This window comes from Hippocampus comes, unplaced genomic scaffold (assembly GCF_001891065.2).
Source record: "Hippocampus comes isolate QL1 unplaced genomic scaffold, H_comes_QL1_v1.1 scaffold214, whole genome shotgun sequence".
Classification (NCBI taxonomy): Eukaryota; Metazoa; Chordata; class Actinopteri; order Syngnathiformes; family Syngnathidae; genus Hippocampus; species Hippocampus comes.
In genome coordinates, this window is record NW_017804875.1 from 298,957 (window position 1) to 317,691 (window position 18,735).

Genomic DNA, 18,735 nt, shown 5'->3' on the forward strand with positions numbered 1-18,735 from the left:
TGGGGGACACGTTTGAGTCATCTGATATTCCCCCAAAAGTCCGAGTGAAACACTAACCTTGAAATCTGTGCTTGCTTTCAGCCAAGAGTTCCGATGGCGCGCTGCACGGATGCACCCGTGATACTCCTGTTGCTGTTTTTTTTACAACAGGTGTGTATGGGGATTTGCCGTTCAACCCAAGAAAGATCTTCAGTGTCCTCTTAACAAAAGGAAGCAACAATGCGGACCCTTTAGATGGGCAAGCATTTGGAAGCATCCTCGCAGAGCTGCGTCACTCAAAGGATCTGGACAATCGCAAAGAAAAAATAAATAGAATACAGTTGGCACCGCATTGACGATGATTTTTTTGTTTGTTTGTTTTGTTTTGTTCTGTTTTTTTAAATTGAACCATAAAAAACATGGCGCAACTGTCAAAGAAGAAGCAGAATGCCCTGGCTGCTGCATTGTATTATAATGATACAAAACGATGGAAATCGGCGAGAATTAAAGGTGAGACTTGAGATATTTGGGACGGGGACTCTTCACATTTTGCCTTTTTGGCCACATGAGAATTGAATAGAATAGATATATGTGTAGATAATATGTGTTTTTCTCACCAGCACAGGATGCAGCCACGACATAAAATACAAATATTGACATCCATAAAACCTGGAGTAGACACATTAAAAACTCACGTAAGACAATCGGATTGTCAATAAAGTAAATAAAACGTCAATGTGGAGCAATTCAGGCGTTGGCAATTGATGGAACTAATTTTTTGAAAGTGAAGTTAACTCTTATGAAACCCTTAATATAGTATTTCAATCAAACACGAATATCTCTCCGTCTATCTATCTGAACACATGCATACACACCCACAGGCAAGCATGACAGAAAATGAATGGATGGATGGAATGGCTCATCAATATGATAAATGTCTGTCCAATTTCTCTTTTATCGTATTTTTCTTCCCTTGTCACCTCTCTTCTATGGACTGTTTATTGCTGCGAGGCACAATAAGAATGACTTAGCGGGCCATCCAATACCTGACGACTGAGTCAACTGAGGTCAAAGGTTCAACCCGTACACGCTCCTTTCTCCCAGTCACAGTTCTCAACGGATCTCTCAGGGATTATTTCTCTTTGTCAGAGCGAGCGAATTTCTCTTGGTTCGAAGGATATCCGATCCCGGGTGTTCCAAGGAAGCGGCGGTTAAAGGTCACATTTGGACTTTTAGCAACATCACACGGAAAAATAACAGACTGACAAATGCGGACTCAATCGGGGTATACAAGCATATCGGGATGGATTTCTGTTCACTTCTGATCAATTATTATATAAATACCCGGAGAAAAGCCACGCAGACCCAGCGAGAACATGCAAACTCCACACAGGGAGGCCGAAGCTGGGATCGAACCCGGTACCTCTGCACTGCGAGGTCAACGCGCTAACCGTTCCACCACCGGGCCGCCCTGTGTGGGATCCATCACATGTTAAAAATCATTTAGGAAGTGAAAACTCGCTATGTGTGTACCCGCGTTTCACTTTTAGGATCAGTTGGGCCTCCTATCCGAGTCAGTTCATTCAGTCTATGGATTCACTTTAGAAATCTCTCACCAGGCACAACCAAAAGAAACATTCACCCTCGGTTTGCACAAGACTATAAACTCTACGCTCATGAAAACTGTATGACCTAAACTGTTTACACGGCACTCGCAACCAGACTGGGAAAACTTAGCTCGGCCGTGTCTCTCCCCGCAGGACAATTAGATTGCTATTGAACCAAATTTGTCAATTCTAAAAAAGTACAACCGGGAATACTGCCGTGTTTTCGTTTATTATTAAATTAGATGTTGAGCGGCTTCATGTTTCACATAGCAGAGAAAGTGAGCGGTGCAAGATGAAATGGCGACGTGAAAAAAAAAAAAAATATGCTACAACAAAAAAAACTTTCCAGCCAATAATGACAAAGTATGATGTTAACCTGGCTGGCTTTTCCGATTCAAACGTTCTCACGTCTCTCGACGCGGCCGTCGAGTTCAGCTGAGACTGCAACTGACAGCTTTCACACATTTGAATGAATGTCACGGAACGGCAACATACTTAGCAGTGCAGACCGGGAAGCAATGAAACGTGCGTGTGCGTGTGTGCGTGTGCGTGTGCGTGTGTGTGTGTGTGTGTGTGTGTGTGTGTGGAGCGGGGAAAGAAATAGAATCAGAAACGACAGACATTTTGGCAACATGCGCCACTCCAGATGTTGCATTGCAGCACGTCTACAACGTGTGTCAAAAAAAAAAAAAGAAATCGCTAATGTCGGCTTGGGAGCAACGCGTGTCTGTCAAATTCAAATTGGAGAAAATTGGGCCTCTGACGACGATCAGGTTAGTTTCACTATTTTAACAAAGACAATTGGGAAAGGGCTGATGACAATATTTTGAGGCGGATGTGAAATTTGAAAAGAAAAATAGTCATTTGAATGAGAAAAAAAAACATTTGAGGGATGACGTCTTACTTTGACTTGGGTCATATTATTCTCAAGGAACAGTACTCAACTCAACTCAACTCAAGTGTATTTCTAGAGCCCTTAAAAAAAAACCCCACCGCTGTGCTGTCTACAAAGTGGTGTACATGGATCAAAAATAATTCATACAACAACAAATATTAAAACAAATCATGAACAACAAAGACAGTAGAAAGCACAAAACCAGTCAAACGTAAAATCAAGTCTCATGCTTAGTCGGAAGCTAAAGAATAAAAACGAGTTTTAAAGATGGGCAGCTTACCCAACGTTCATTCCGTTCTCGGTACCTCTAAATCAGGGGTAGGGAACTCCAGTTCCTCGAGAGCCATCTCCTACCCGTTTTAGGTCCTTCCCTCCTCCAACACACCCGATTCAATTGTTCAGGCCCTCGACAGAGCTTGCTGATGAGCTGATCGTTTGAATCAGGTGTGTTGGAGTAGGGAAGGACCTAAAACAGGCAGGAGATGGCTCCCGAGGAACCAGAGTTCCCCACTCTTGCTTTAAATAGCGTCTGATCCGCAGACCCGAGCCGCCGTGCGGCCGCGGAGGAGCTCCGAGAGGTAAGGCGAGGTGAGGCCATTTCAAGATTTGAAAACAAATAATAGATCTTAAAAAAGAACTCGAAATTGTATTGGGAGCCAGTGAAGGGATGCCAGGAGTAGGAGTGATGTGCTCCCTCCTACGAGTAGCAGTCAAGAGGCGAGCAGCGGCATTCTGGACCAACTGGAGACGCTTGATGGAGGATCGGCCGACTCCGAAGTCAAGTGCGTTACAGTAATCCAGCCGAGGAGTGACAAAGGCATGAGTGACTGTTTCAAAGTTCTCTTGAGCAAGAAGAAGGTTGACTTTAGCCAACTGCCCAAGACGAAAGAAGCTGGATTTAACGACGACACCAATTTCCCAGTCCAATTTCAAATCAGTTTTTGGCTATGGTCATCCAGGCATCTTCTGGCTTGACCTTAGACAGGTCAGAGATGAGCTTTTTTTACTTGATATGAATTCCAAACAAAAAAAAAATGTCTTCCTAACCCAAAATGCAAAACTAGATGGGAATGCCACCGATGCATGTTGAGGGCTGAGTAACAGAATGCGCATCGTTTCACATCGAATGACTGCTGCTAGTCTGGATCTGGATGGTTCCCATTTGGATGAGAGCAATATATTTCGGACGGAAATTTCCGAAGCCACAAAATCTGCCGGCGGACTTTGCTTTGTTGACACGGAAGTACAGGAATTGGACACCACAATTGCTTTTGCTCAATCCACAAATGAGCTGCTGTGATGAACACATCAGAGAGAACTTTTCAACTGTTCGGTGACCTTGCACAGTAAATTTGCGCATGGCAACTTAATTGCATCGGAACAAGGAGTTGATTTGAGAGATTTATGACTCTGGGGACTTTTCACGGCTGCGAATTTGCTTCCCTTCGCTGTGAGGTGGTGGGGGGGTAAACTTCCTGTCGCTTTAAGTTGCTCATCAAAATGTGGTCTTCAGCAACAACGGAGGCGGTAAAGGGAACATTTCACAGTTAAATAATGTCGATGAAAGTCAAATTGAGAGTTTTGAAGCAATGTTGGCGTTAGCTGAGGTAGTCAAAGCACGGAGAGAGTCAATCAGGAAATTACCCAATTGTGAAATCTATGTATTTAAAAAAAAAAAAAACAAGACTAGGGTCGAACCGATTAACGTAATGTTAGCGCTTTTATAATAAGATAAGATTTTTGCCAATTTTTTTTGGGGGGGGGTACGTCAACACATTCAACTTTATTTACACAGCACTTGAAAAACAACCACAGCTGCCCATCAAGTAAAAATCAGACAAATGAAAACAAAGACTGTTCAAACTATCAAGTCATAATATACTCACAGTAAAAACAATCAAATACTAAAACAGTGCAAAACAGTCTCGTGCTGAGTCGAAAGCCAACGAATAAAAATGTCTTTTTTGGAGTTTACTTCACGTTTAACAGGAGGTCATTCCAAAGGGAGTGACGGGCAACGGAAAAAGCTCCATCCCCTAAAGCTCGGCTCGTCCTCAACGCCTCCGTTAGCGTCTGGTCGGCCGACCTGAGGCGCCGGGCGGGTGGGTAGAGGCGGAGGAGCTCAGAGAGGGAAGTTGGGGGTGAGACCATTTCAAGATTTCAAGACAAATCAAAGAATCTTAAATGGAACTCCAAAATGTACAGTGAAGTAGGCCACACTTGGAGTTGCAGTATATGCTCCCTCCTACGAGTTCCACTTAGTAGGCAAATTAGCGCCATTTTGGACCAACTGGAAATGCTTGAGGGAGGACTGTTTAACTTGAAAATGAAAGAATCCAGCCGAGATGTGACAAAGGCATGGACTACTAAGGGCTAGTTTTGCCTCCTTTTTATTTTATTTTATTTTATTTTTAGTTGGACTTTTTGCACCATCCTCCTCCTCCCCCCCCAAGAGAAAAAAATTGTGCGGGGAGCGCTGCAGGCGAACTTGGTTGGGCATTGTTGCGCTCCTCTTCATCTCCGCGGGATCTCGATCCTTCTTGAACGAGACACTTGACCTTCCTCGACGATCGCCTTCTGCAAGAGTGACGTAAAGAACAAAAAAAAAAACGAGAAGAAAGAAGAAGTGGGCCGGCGCATGGCGAAGTGCACAGCAGTTTGGAGCGAACATCCTAAGTGGCGCACGGAGAGTTCTCGCCCAGCGTCTTTTTTTTTTTTTCCGGTGCGTGTTGTCGCTCTCAGTGGGATGTTACGTTCGTGACAACTCTTTTTTTGGGGACTGGCGCGTGTGCGTGCACGCAGGTGTGACAAGCAGAGACTTTTTTTTTTCTCCCCCTCCCCACCCTTCTTCTAACACGTCAGAGAATTGATGACTCCCCCGCCGCGTGTGGAGCGCAGGACCACTCTTGTCTGTGACTTAACTCAACTTTGCGCTCGGAATATTGGACAGCCTTGTCGCTTTATTTCTGTGTCGTCACAGTTTTTTTTGAAAATTACTTTGTAGTCTCGAAAGACAAACATGATGGAACACTCATTCATCAGAGTCACGTGCATCTTGGTGGTTTTCTGCCTGCTTGACAAAAGGTGAGTTCGCAAACTTTTTTTTTTTTGTACAAGCGCTACCTCGAGTTTCCCCGGAATGACCAACAACTGCATACAGTAGCGTAGTAGGTCTAAGAGTTTATTAAAGACTAGGCAGGCGGGGGTTTTATTCTTCAAAAAGTATGCTTCAAAAAAGCCACTGGAACATTATTGAACATCTATGCTTGCATTTACACTGAAAAAATGATGTGTTGATTTTTTTTCTCATTGGATCAAACGGTTGCATGCAATAAAAGTATCTGGCTCCAGATAATTTTTTTTTAAGTGTACATCTACTTTTAAAAAAATATCTAATTCCAGAGGATTCTATTGTGTGCAATCCCTTGACAAAATAAAATGGAGTAAATTCAACACACCGTTTTTCAGGGCACGTATAGAAAAAGTAGGGAAAAGAAGGACTCGACATGGAAAGTAAAAAAAAAAGAAAAAGTTCTGCATTCTGCATTGGATGAAAAATAATTTAAAAAAGAGGCTGTGTGGACACCTCCAAGCATCATTTATCGTTTCTCACGTTTCAAATGTTAATGTGATATAGATTTAATTTTGCGCATCCCTAGAAGGGGCAAACACCGCAGTAGAACCATTCATGTTGATTGGTATCATTAAAAAAAAATTGGATCAAAAGTTGCACCAACTTTGCGTTGTTCTGCACAAAATGACCCATTTTGGGGCAGTTTTGCACAAAAAAAAATAAAATGGGTTGATTTGTTTAAAACAACTTGGGTCAAATTGACCCAAGCGGGTCAGTCCACCGTCCTGGGTTATTTTTTTTTTGACCCAGCACTTTGAAGAGCAGATTGCCATATGATTCATGCAAATATTTTGAACAGCACTTAGAAATAGTTGTACTGTACATGTAAAGAAAAGAAAAAAAAAGTCCTGTACTGGATTAAAGCAGCCCTAAAAAGCACCAAGCTTCATTCTAATATTTCTTTTTCCTGGTTTTACATCGTAGTTCAGTGATTCATTTGCATCGCATCACACTTTGAGTGTGATGCGACTAAAGTCATTGATGGCTGTCATTTAGGCCCTAAAAACGTGTCCACGTCTTCATTTAAAGGTCATTTCCTTTTTTCATAACATACTGATGACACAATACTGTATCAGCCGGCGTGACTGGAATACAACCAACGGGACGAGACTTGATGTGTGCACTCAACCTGAATATTTACGACAGCGAAATAATGAAATAATCATTACGTCTGTTTCCACTGGCGTTGATCACCTTTGGCCAATTACACGGTTGGCCATGCGGCCCTCCTTCTCAAACAATGTTTCTCTTAATTAGACGTTGCGCTTTGGGAAAGAGCTGTCGGAACAGGCCTCCGCTCAAAGCAGGAAACGCAACAGGTAGTAACAGACGCCCAAATGGAATTACAGCTGAGGGCGCGCAATCAAAAAGCAATGCCACCGTCACAGATGATCAACATCTAAGGCGCTTTGATTCATGTCCAATGTTCCTTTTTTTTTTTTTTTTTTTTTTTAATTTCCCAGAAAACACAAAAGACGTTTGTTCCCTTAATTGGCTCGCTCGCGCACACGCAAAAAACACGCGGTGATGAAATATGGAGAGAACGTGTGCAAAACTTCCAGCGGCATGTCAAGTCACAGTCAAGCATGTACAGATGTGCGTGTGCGCCTGCAGCCACGCCGCAGGTCGGGTGTCCAGGCCACACGGTGACACACACACACACACACACACACACACACACACACACACACACACTGCGCTTGAAAAACGCCGGGGCACCTTCTCTCTCCGCGAAAGCAGCTCTCTCATCACAGGGGCAGCCTGTGTTTTCCCTGTTACGCTTTTTTTACGGTTTGTCTGTGATGTGGAAAAAAAATGCTCTCTCTTTAGCCGCTGTCAGCTCAATGACTGTGCTTGGCATGATTGATCTGCAACGGTTGCAGATGATGTTGATGCGCCAACCTACACTTTGAGCTCTATTCTCCTGCCCGGTGCAATTTCTTTTTATTTCCCGCGAGGCGAGGTGGAAATCTGCGCAGGGGGCGGGCCGGATTCGATATGTTTGCAGACTTGTGCTAGCGCCGTTGTGGGTGTGAACAGAGAGAACATTGAGTCGCTGCCAATCGATGCGGCTCCTCTCATTCCTTTTAAATGCGGTGCGTGAGAGGAGCTGGCGGAAGAAGAAACTGATTTGATCGTCTTCTGCGGCAGGTCGAGGCGCACAAAGGATGTTTATAAGGAACTGAAGGATGATCTAAAGTTGCCAAGGGAGATCGCGGATCTGTGATGAAGGCACTTGGAGGGCACTTGTGTGTGTGACACGACCATCACCATCGCGGCATGATATTGAAAATATTTCACAATAATGCGTGCAATGAAGGTGTCAAGTTTAGTGGACTTTGAGCCACTAAATTGGCAGGTTGTGCCAGGAAAGGAAAGTGGCTCGGAGAGATGACCCCAATTTCCAAACAAGTGCCTGGAGCCTTGCATCAGCACAAAAATCAGAACAGGCCAGTTTTTGACACAATCCGTGACTATAAAAGCCACTTAATTTGTTCTTTGAGCGTATGCAAATTAGTTATCTCTTGTATAATTTTTTTTTTAATCTTTTGACACTGATAATAATTTGAGTCCATTTATATGCTCTTAAATCACAAAAGAGTGTGAACACAGGCTCCAAAATGCATGATTCAAATGATCAGCCCATCTGCAAGCTTTGCAGAAGCTTGATCATGAATCGAGTGTGTTGGAGGAGGGAGACATTTAATCAGGCTGGATGGGGCTCTGGAGGACTCGACTGCAGTTCCCCTGGTGTACAGTAAACATTTAGGCAAGTGCAGAATTTATAAATGATCAAATATGGATCACGGCTCAAGAAAATTGGGTTCCAAGTTTAAGGGACTCACCGACACTGGATGTTTTTTTTTTTTTTTTTTCAGCATGTCGAGTATTTGTCCAATCACATGACCCTGTTTCCCATGCAGGGTAGACTCCAATGAAATCTTGGGCCTGAAGCTGCCCAACATCGACCCGATCCTGAACGCCAACACGGTGTGCCTGACGTTACCTGGCTTGACCCGGCGCCAGCTGGAGGTGTGCATGCGCAACCCGGACGTGACGGCCTCGGCCATCCAGGGAATCCAGATCGCCATCCACGAGTGCCAGCATCAGTTCCGAGGGCACCGCTGGAACTGTTCCAGCCTGGAGACCAGGAACAAAATACCGTATGACAGCATCGTCTTCAAAAGAGGTCAGACTCACAAACAACGTTTTCAAAGCGGCGTTTCGCCGTTTTGACTGAGCTTTTGAGAACCGCCGAATATTGTGTTCTGTGAAAATTGGGCTTACGTGCAACCATCTTCCGCGTTTCCGTCCAGTTCGGGTGACAGACAGGTGGTAGAATGGGACGAAGCGCTTGCAGGAATACTTGACAACGGCTTTTGTTTTCCCGCATGATGTCGTCAAGTGCTACCAAAAACGATCATATAGAGAGTCGCGCTGGCGATCGGGAATATCGGGAAATTGTGATGATTTTTCCGAACCGCATGATGGCCATCCCCCGCCCCATCACTGATTAACTTTCGGACCGTGATATCCGCCCTACACCGCCCCTCATCCCCTCCAGGTGACGATTCAGTCGCATGACGCTCACTGTTCGCCACGTCCAAGTCCACCGCCACCAATCTCCACCCCTCGCCCACCATCAACCCACCTCCCGTTGACTTTTGGGCACGTGATGGTTGAAAAATATTCCTTCAGCTCATTTTGGTCCCAGTACGCCCCTGACCATGGTTGCATGGTTACATATAATCTATCATAACAAATAAATGTATTTAACTTTTGTCCAAAGATATCAGCGATCAAGAAAACCGTATTCTGGCAAATTTAGGGTCAAACCTTTCAAGTTTGGTCCAGTTCTGAGTAGACTCTCTTCTTTTATTCCCCAAAAAGTTCTTTCTGGCTTTTTCAGTCTTTCGTAAGCGACAGTAGAACATGGGTGGATTTAATAAAAAAAAAAAAGGCAGTTTCTGACCAAAAAGCGGAGAAAACAAGCATTTTTTTGGGGGTGAGGGGTGGGGGGGGGTGAAAATAAATGCCAAACAGAAGCGTGATGAATACTTTTTGATTTTGTCACACCACAAACTATAAAACAAGAAAAACAAAAGTGAGAACGGGCTTTTGATGGCAAAATAGTCATTCGATTCAATTTGGAAAAAAGGTGGAAAGAAACATTGCGGAGACACGTGTGGTCCTTGAATGTATTTATATTGTCATGCTTACATTGCTTCCATGAAAAAGCCGTCGTGTGAAGCAACATGTCGTGCTTGAAAGTGAGCTCGAACACCACACACGCACACACACACACACACACACACGGAGGGAAAAGTATGGAGGCATCAATCCAAGGTTTGATGTTCAAACAGGTTGCGGTTTTCACACTCAACTTCACATTGGCGCAATTCCACCAAACGAGACGCTCATCGGACAGATAAGCTGCCACGGCGACACGCGTGGATGAACCTACTGTATGTTCGTGTAATCTATTTCTCGGCAGTCAAAGGGGGGGGGATCATGTTTTCGCTTGTTTCTGACTGCGAGCGCACAAGAGCAAATTATACACATGGTTACATCCGCTGGCTCCTTCCTACTTTGGAACCACCCGGCCGACGCCGCTGCACTGTCAGTGCTTCACACCAAAGATGAGCCGAGTTCAAAAGTTGGTCACCTGCAGATTACCAAACTTGGCGCAGATCAGTTTCCTCGGGCGTCGTTTGAAGTGTTGCGAGCGTTACAAGTTGGCTACAAAAGGATGAAAGCGGACCTTCGGGTCGTGCAGTCAACCCGAAGTTAGCGGCTGGAAAGGGAATCTGCTTCTTTTGGGGGTGCCAAGATTGATGAGCGGGGCTCTTGGGTTACGTACTCGTTTGAGTTGAAATGACTTTCGCCGAACGGGGAAGAGGAGCACCAATTTTTCCAGGGCTTAATCTTTTTACGCTTTCGTAAAGCGCCAAGCGCCACTGTGGGCTGAAATGACCCATTTGCACGGAAATGAAAGGAATTTGGCCATTTGTTGATCTGGCATGACTCCTTCTTGTGACTCGCCCGCGGATGACTGATAAGCTCCAAAGTTGCTTCGACGAGTCGGCGATATGTCTTGATAACTATTGTCTGGCATCTCAGAAATTTTGGACCCCGACGGGAATTATTTATTTTCTGATGCACAACTTGGAATTATAGCTAGCTTTGTCTGAATCCGCACATTTTTGCAAGTGAGCAAAAGTAGCGGAACACACTTCAAACTAACTTAGAGTGCGACTTGCTTGCGGTAACGACATCCCACCTGTGCCCCGTTGACTAGTACCGTGATTTTGCGATAGAATTTTGGGATGGCGTTCGAAGGCAGCCTCTCGCGGTAAGTCTTTTTTGTTGTGAGCACTTAAATCCGGAGATTGACTTGACCAGTCTGATACCTGTTGGGGTAATTTTCTATCTTTCCTGCACCATATTATAAGCACATATTGATATTTTGACTGTAAGTTAAATTGACTCAGACAATTATGCAATTAGGCTATTGATTTGAAAAAAAAATTACATATATACCACATAAGGCAATGTGACTTGAAAATAGTGGAGTTGAAACTTAATCAGTGAGTTCCCGCTTCACTGTGTCAGCCTCACCTTTCATCCTACTTTCCCGAACCAGAAACTCATTTAAAAGTTGTTTGTCACCATTAGAAGAGACACTTGCTCGTTAGAAATTGCTGCCTTGCCCCGGGGTGCCGAAAACTCCAAAACCGCCGATCATAAACAACACCTTTGAAAACGGATGATTCATAGGATCCATGTTGACTTTACTCTGCTCCACAAAAGCTACAAAGAGGCTCAAGTGAACAGGCGACAGACGCTCGCGGCCCGGCCACTACCGTTTGCCGCCATCAAAGAGACGGACGGCGTTTCCGTCTCCGGAGAGGAGATCATCAAGACTGATTTAATTCTTGGTGGAGCTGCTCAGATCGAATCAAGTCTGAGGGAGTTAATGTATTGGAAGCCACTTGAAGGCCGACCGAGAGAGTTTCGCGGATGTTCGCAGAGCGCGAGTCGAACCGTCGGGTGTCATTTTACGACACGGCGAAGGCTCAGATCCTCCGCCACGTACGGCTGTCTTGATGGATTGGATGAAATTTACGAGGCCATATTCCCTGGTATTTATCTCGCATCAAAAGCCGCCTCGAGAGGCGAGGCATGAAGAGACAGAAATAGGGGAATACCTCTCATTCTCTCGACTCTTCCCGCTCGCGTCTTCCCCGCAGGCTGGGCCGCTTCTAATGCTTTTTACTTCCCTCGCCGGTGCGAGTGCTCCTGAATTTCCTCTCAGCACTTTCCCAACTCTCGGCGGCAAAAGCGTAAACCGGCCCCCTTGGTTTCCGGAACGCAAAGTGACAGTTTCCCTTGAATCTTTAATTCATTTTGCCACTTCCTCTGCCATCAGTTCAGCCGGGCATGCCGCAGCCGGTGAATTATTTGTTAGATTGATTTGTTCCCCCGTCTTCTGGGGGCCTGCATTACAGCCGGCCCGGCTCAGTGCAGGGAAAGACCTAAAACGGGGTTTCTGTGTAGGGAGGCAGAGCCTAAGTGCTATCCAAATCTCATGGGGTGGGGTGGGGGGGTTTACAGTGGGAATCACTGAATAAAACAATTTGTCAAATACTGTATCACCAACCTTAAAAGTTGACTCAATTTTTTTTTTTTTTTTTGGTGCCCCCGAAACATTTTTATATGTATTCTCCATTATAAGTTTTTTTTTTTTTGGTTTTTTTAAAGTCAGGTAACTGTACCACTACTATCAGTGATTTGATTTCAATCAGACTTGGAAAAATCTGCATCACCCAAAAGTCAACAAAACTAGAATGGCGAGGCCAAAGTCAAACAATCCTCAACATGTTCGTCGGACTGTTTTGATTTGCAGAAATCTTGACGGCCCGACGGCTTCTCGTTATATGTATTCTCCATTATAAGTTTTTTTTTTTTTGGTTTTTTTAAAGTCAGGTAACTGTACCACTACTATCAGTGATTTGATTTCAATTAGACTTGGAAAAATATGCATCACCCAAAAGTCAACAATCCTCAACATGTTCGTCGGACTGTTTGGATTTGCAGAAATCTTGACGGCCCGACGGCTTCTCGTAAAGTTGTTTTTTTTTCTAACCGGGCCGCAACTGCTGGATCTGCACCGCTCGGCGTCAATGAAAGTGAAACGCAACAGCAAAGTGAAAATGAACATTTCCCAAATCGGCATCAAAACTCAATCGGCTTCTCATGTGCAGATTTTGGTTGTTTAACTCGAGTGTCATCCGAAATGTTGAACTGATCGAGAGAAAAAAAGATCAAATGATCAAACTCTTGTCAGCTGTCACATGGCGTAGCCAAATGGGGAGGAAAAAAAAATACGTCACTTTCAATTACAAGCTGTAAATGTGTAAAAACGAGCCCAAATTGTACATTCAAATGCTCGCGGCACAGTTCCTGCACATTTTAGCGTACGGCTAGCAGCGACTTTTTTTCTACGTCTCGGTGTGCTACTCATGTTTCGCAATCTCGGTTGCCCGAGGTCAAATATACCGGGATAGGGCGCCATTTTGGGGAAGAGGGTGTATGACAACTTTAAATTGTTTTTTGTTCTTTTTTTGCCATGCCCAACGTGTGTGCAAAGTTTTTGGTGAGTTTTGGTTTCTGTTTGGATCCTCCAAAAATGTGACTCATGGCAGAGAATTTAAAAAAAAAAAAAAAAAAAAAATCAAGGAATTGATTGATAGTCATCATTGACCTCTAAAAGCACATCGTAACAGTTGGCCGGTGACTGCACATCCTGCTTGTAATGAAAAGGATACCCCGGACGGACGGAACAATGTGTGTTTCTTCTGCGTGTCCTCTGGTGGGAGTGGCGACGGAGGTCGGTTCAAGCTCAGCTGCTCTTCAGGGACAAAGCAAACACTTAATTGCTCTTGTCCCAGATGTTTTCCTGTTTTTTGTGTATGTTGATTTTCGAGCTAATGGGCAAATCAAATCATCTGTGTCTCCATAGCCAAACAAGAGGAAGGTTAGTTTGTTTTGGATCATTAGGTAAGAATCTGCCTAAGCCTTACACATGTAACACATGTGATGACACATGGAACGGGAGTGTCGGCGGGTATCGGCCTCAACGTGGCGGTGCTGAGATTGATCCGAAATTAGCAGGGATTAGGTTCAATGGACTCGTGACCCTCCACGGGGTAAACAACAGCAAAGGAAAGGAATCGCTTCCTCGCTGTGATGCTACTTAAGCCCGTGCCGCACTCCCCCGAGCTGTCAGCTGAGCCAAAAGTCAGTCGAGACTGCAGATAGCTTCCTGTGTGCGGATCATTTTCAGGTCCGTTATTTTTTTTGCCTCATAAAGTGAAAAACTCACCATATGAGGCGACTTGAGCTACGTGCTGAGGGCAAAAAAAAAAAAAACATCAGCGTCGATGCTATTCCGGTGCACCTTTGAGGCCGGCGTAACGACGAGTCTTGAACGCAAACATCTTTGTATTTTCTGTTTATTAAAAAAATAAGGTATACAAAAAACGGTTCTCTTTATTTCTACATTTGTTTGTTTGTTTGGTCAAAAAAGCTACATCGCTTCTTGGCTTGAGCCGGCCTCATCTGTCTCTGTCCTGCTCACTCCTTCTCCACACTGTCCTCATTCGCCAGTCGCGTGACGTCACAACAAATAGTTCCGTCATAAGAAACATTGTGACACGCATAAAATAATAATGACAATTATTTCTAAGTTATAAAATATGCCAATGGAACATACAAAACTCAACCAATATTAAATTGGCACCTCCAATCAGGTAGCCAATCAAAACGTATCCTCTGTTGACATGATTTCAAGATGGCGCCCTCCCACCCCCGTGCGAAGTCGTCTGTTCAATTTGGTTCATGAAATCGGGCAAGGTAACATCTGGCCACAAATCGACCAATGCAGAGCTGCTCTATTTTCGTCACGAGGCCTCATGAGGTAGAAACAGCGAGCTATCTGCCAAGCAGATGTCTTGAATGACTCTCCGCTGTCAGTGCGCGTCAGGCTTTATTTTTATCCATTTCCAATTCTACTCGTCCTTATTCGGGTCATGGGCGAGCCTATGCCAGCTGACATCGGGCGAATGGCGACGTCGGCAATGGCGTTTGTTGCCTTACATCCATCTGAGGCTGGCTGACTGACTGAACAACTTTTGTTTCCGCACCCTCACAGGTTTCCGAGAGAGCGCCTTCGCCTACGCCATCGCGGCGGCGGGCGTGGTGCACGCGGTGGCCAACGCGTGCTCCATGGGCAAACTGAAGGCCTGCAGCTGCGACGAGAAGCGGCGCGGCGACGAGGAGGCCTTTCGGATCAAACTGCACCGCTTGCAACTGGAGGCCATCAATCGAGGAAAGGGGATGGTACACGGCGTGATGGAGCACTTCCCCGCAGAGCTGCCGGGACCGCAGGACTCCTGGGAGTGGGGCGGCTGTAGTCCCGATGTGGAGTTTGGGGAAAAATTCTCGCGGGACTTCCTGGATGCCCGCGAGACCTACCGGGACATCCACGCGCGGATGAGGCTTCACAACAACCGCGTCGGCAGACAGGTGGGTCAACGGTGGGACGTGACGGGCAAACGCGTCTCCGGCGTTGAAAGTCGTGCAAGCGTATCTGTATGGTCGTTGAGTGCGTACAGATCGGTCACACTCCATCAATACAAGATTGACGTCATCCAAGCAGACTCATCGAAGGGAAGCCGTTTGATTATTTAGTCGGCGACCTCGACATTCAGCGTCGGCTCCGTGTACTAGTATGCTCTTCGTGCTCACAAGTAAGACAATTTAGCGTGCTAGCAGAAGGACCGTGTCTTAATAATTGACTCATATGACATGGCTAGTAATTGTGCCTGCATACTAGTTGGTTGTCAGTAGCATTAATAGTGAAAAAAAAAAAAAACATTTCTAGAAAGCGGAAGTGTCGAATCCAGGTTGGGAAATTTAAAAAAAAAAAAACTGCCACAGGTTGGCTTTAGCTACACGTGCTTCGATTCAACGGGCAGATAAGGTCCCCCCTGACCAAAAATCCGGTAGGAAAACATGAGTCTGAACGTGGAGCATTCAGCCCTAGCGGTTGCTAGGAAGCTAAGGTGCTTGATGGCCGTCTAAAGATCTTGGATTGAGACCCCTCCCCCATCCAAAGTTCCATAGGATGGAACTTGAACTCGGGGAACTTAAACTCAGACTTCCATCGAACGGTGCCACTCCTCGGCGTTGGACCACAGATACGGTGCACGCCTGTTTCCCATGGACCCCCAAAGAGTCCTAACCCTTGAGTCCTAAAATATATGACATTTAAAAAAAAAAAAAAATGCTGCAGAACCTCAACTGTCGGGATAGTTAAATATGGGCAAAATATGCCGCCATCGAAGCTTGTCACTCAATATAGAATACTAATACTTACCGAAAATGGTGAAGCAATGGGAGAAGGGAAAGGTAAGCGCAAGCCAACTTCACTTGCGCTGTCGGCAGCGTTTTAGCGGCACAAAGCATTGGAAAAACTCAAAATTAACGAATGAAGCGGCACGAAAAAAAAAAAAAAAAGAAACGTTTATTTAGGCTGCGCGAGTGTACATAAAGCTTAGGCTGGCAAGCCGAGGTAATTCATTCATTGTATGCCATTGCGGAAAAGTTATCCGTGCATCGTGCGCTGTGTAAATGAGACCACAAAAAGGCCGAGGGAATTCTCCACGATTCCGCTGTCATTCATTCCTGCTTGAAATGCGGCGCCCCAGGCTTCACCTGTCATGTCGGGTAACTAACTTCTCCTTACATGGATTTCAAAACAAGACAAACAGTGGCATTCGTTGGAAAATTGCTGCCTTGGCTACTTTCTTCAAGTATTGTGAATATAAAAAAAGTCTACACACCCCTGCGATTATGGCAGGGACTCTATTTGTCATGTTCAAAAACAAGACCGGGATGATTATCATTTGAAAAACTTTTGCACTATTATGTGACCTGTAAACTGTTCAACTCGATTGATTTTTTTTTTTTGGGTGTTTTATTTTAAAGGAAAACTTCAATAAATAAATACATAGTACAGGGAATTTTAAAAATCTGGGGAAAAAAAACCCTAGGCCTTTACAATGAAAAAAAAATGTGGGAAAATAGCCTTCGAACAAGGCCGCAGAAACTTTTTCGATCTGCCGTAGAAGACAAACGTACACACTGTACATCCGCGCCTAAATACTTTCTATGCTTTGCACAAACATGACTGTGGCAGCTTGGCAGTGATTGACAGCAGTGATTGACAGGTTTCCTGTCAAGTTTAAGGTGCACAAATCCTGGAGCGCATCATCGCAAGATAAATGAAGGCTTATCAACGATCACATGCGCAATCGCAGACGCAACGACGCACAACACAAGCGGCCTTGTTTTCGAAAACAAGGCGGCGCAAACATTGGTGGACGCAGTGCCGGTTCCCGCAGCTTGTTCATTTCCAAAGGATTTTTTTTTTTTGTCAATTCTCTTCTGAAAACGGAACGACAGTACAGTACGCGCTAGATGAGCAAAAATAAGAATTCAGCCACGTTCCACTCCAGAGGGTCCCCTAAGGGCGGGGAGGGGGACCGAAAGGATACGCAAAGTCGTTCAACAGCTTCTCTTCTGATGCTTTACGAGCACTTTGATATCAGGCTCCTTCTTGTGGTTTTATTTGATCAGTGTGTCTTGAAGTTCCTCAAACATAAGAGACCGTTTCCCTTTTCCTTAAGACAACTGCCTACGGTGGTTGGTCAGCTTCTGGCCCGGCTATAGAGATGCTTTTTTTAATGTATTTATTTTTTACTCGACAGTTACGGGCGACTTTTGTCATTTCCTCACTTGTCTTATAACGTGATCCCAACTGAACAGAGTTGGGAGTGCTCTGGGATTTTTTTTTTTTTCTCTCTCGGTTGTGGGCGTGTGCTGATGGCCACTTTAAGTTGTATTTCAAGACCCTTTTAAGTGGAGTGAGGGATCTGTTTTGAAATATATGATACGTGTTCAAGATAAATGCTGAAAATGTGCTTGGTATGTCGTATGAGTTGCCCCTCCTCCGCTATATAAGAACTTAAGCACCTTCGTTAGTATTAGCGGTTACCAGCGCAAATTGCGACGTGCGCTTAGCTAGCTAGCTAGCTAAGCGCACGTCGCTAGCTACCTAGCTATATAGCTAGCTGTGACGACTACCCGAAAATACATATTCCCTTCAGATCGTCCACTGGCGTGCCTACTCAAGAGCACCTCGTTGTCATCTGGGACAAATTTGATCTCGAGGCACCTCAACAAATCATTTAAATAAAATGAATCACTCATGCAGCAATCGCTGTATTTTATTTTCTTAATTTAATGCTATTATGAGCAAAACGGTTCCAATCCAATTACACCTCATGAATGAAACACAAAATCAACCAAAGTGCTGTATACACAAATCCAAGGAAAAAAAAAGCAACAAAAAGACACCAAAAATGAAAAGGGCAAGGCGAAACATGAAACGCAGTGACAAAAGTCAACCCTCAAGCCCAGTTAAAAGCCAGCTAAAAAAAAAAAGGAGTTTTTAATCGGCGACTTCAAGACAGGAAGAGAAGTGGCCTGTCTGATGTTCGGAGTGAGATGTTTCCATCATCGCATTCCTTTTAACAACTAACTAACTTGTTCAGTGGTTTGGTGCCTCGGGCGGTGCAATTGACGGAGGTAAGCCACGACGATCGACAACGCTGCAGCAGAGCAAAGAAGCGTCTGTTTGCGGCGCATTGTTTCCGACTTCCTCCCGAGTAATTTGGCTCTGAATCTCTCCATCAGTTGACTTCTGGTCCTCTTGATTATGCAGACAAAACACAACATAGGCAGAGAAACAACACCGGGCCTCCCGGTGGTGTGCTGTCGTCGTGGAAATATTGCCGTTTCTTAAAAAGGTGACTGCGGTTCCGAGCAGCCCTGTGGACTGTGTGTCAGTCTTGTGTGTGGGGGGGCTCAAGTAACATGCAATCATGTCCTCACGAGCCAAGACAAAGAATAATTTGTCTTCCGAGGCCTACGATGTGTAATGTTACGAAACTCGCAGGTCAGTGGGGCTCATGTCTGCTTGGCCGCCGAAGGCT

The 18,735-nt window shown here is 44.9% G+C and overlaps 1 protein-coding gene across 1 annotated transcript in view; it reads left to right on the top strand.

The window, feature by feature from the left end:
- Positions 1–4,980: 4,980 nt before the first annotated feature.
- Positions 4,981–18,735, top strand: part of wnt10a (wingless-type MMTV integration site family, member 10a) — a 49,627-nt gene continuing 35,872 nt past the window's right edge. Inside the window, exons 1-3 of the mRNA XM_019880838.1 lie at positions 4,981–5,565; positions 8,539–8,804; positions 14,829–15,202. Of these exons, the coding sequence (XP_019736397.1) occupies positions 5,501–5,565; positions 8,539–8,804; positions 14,829–15,202 (705 nt within the window). The 5' untranslated portion in view covers positions 4,981–5,500. The remainder of the gene's footprint in view (positions 5,566–8,538; positions 8,805–14,828; positions 15,203–18,735) is intronic.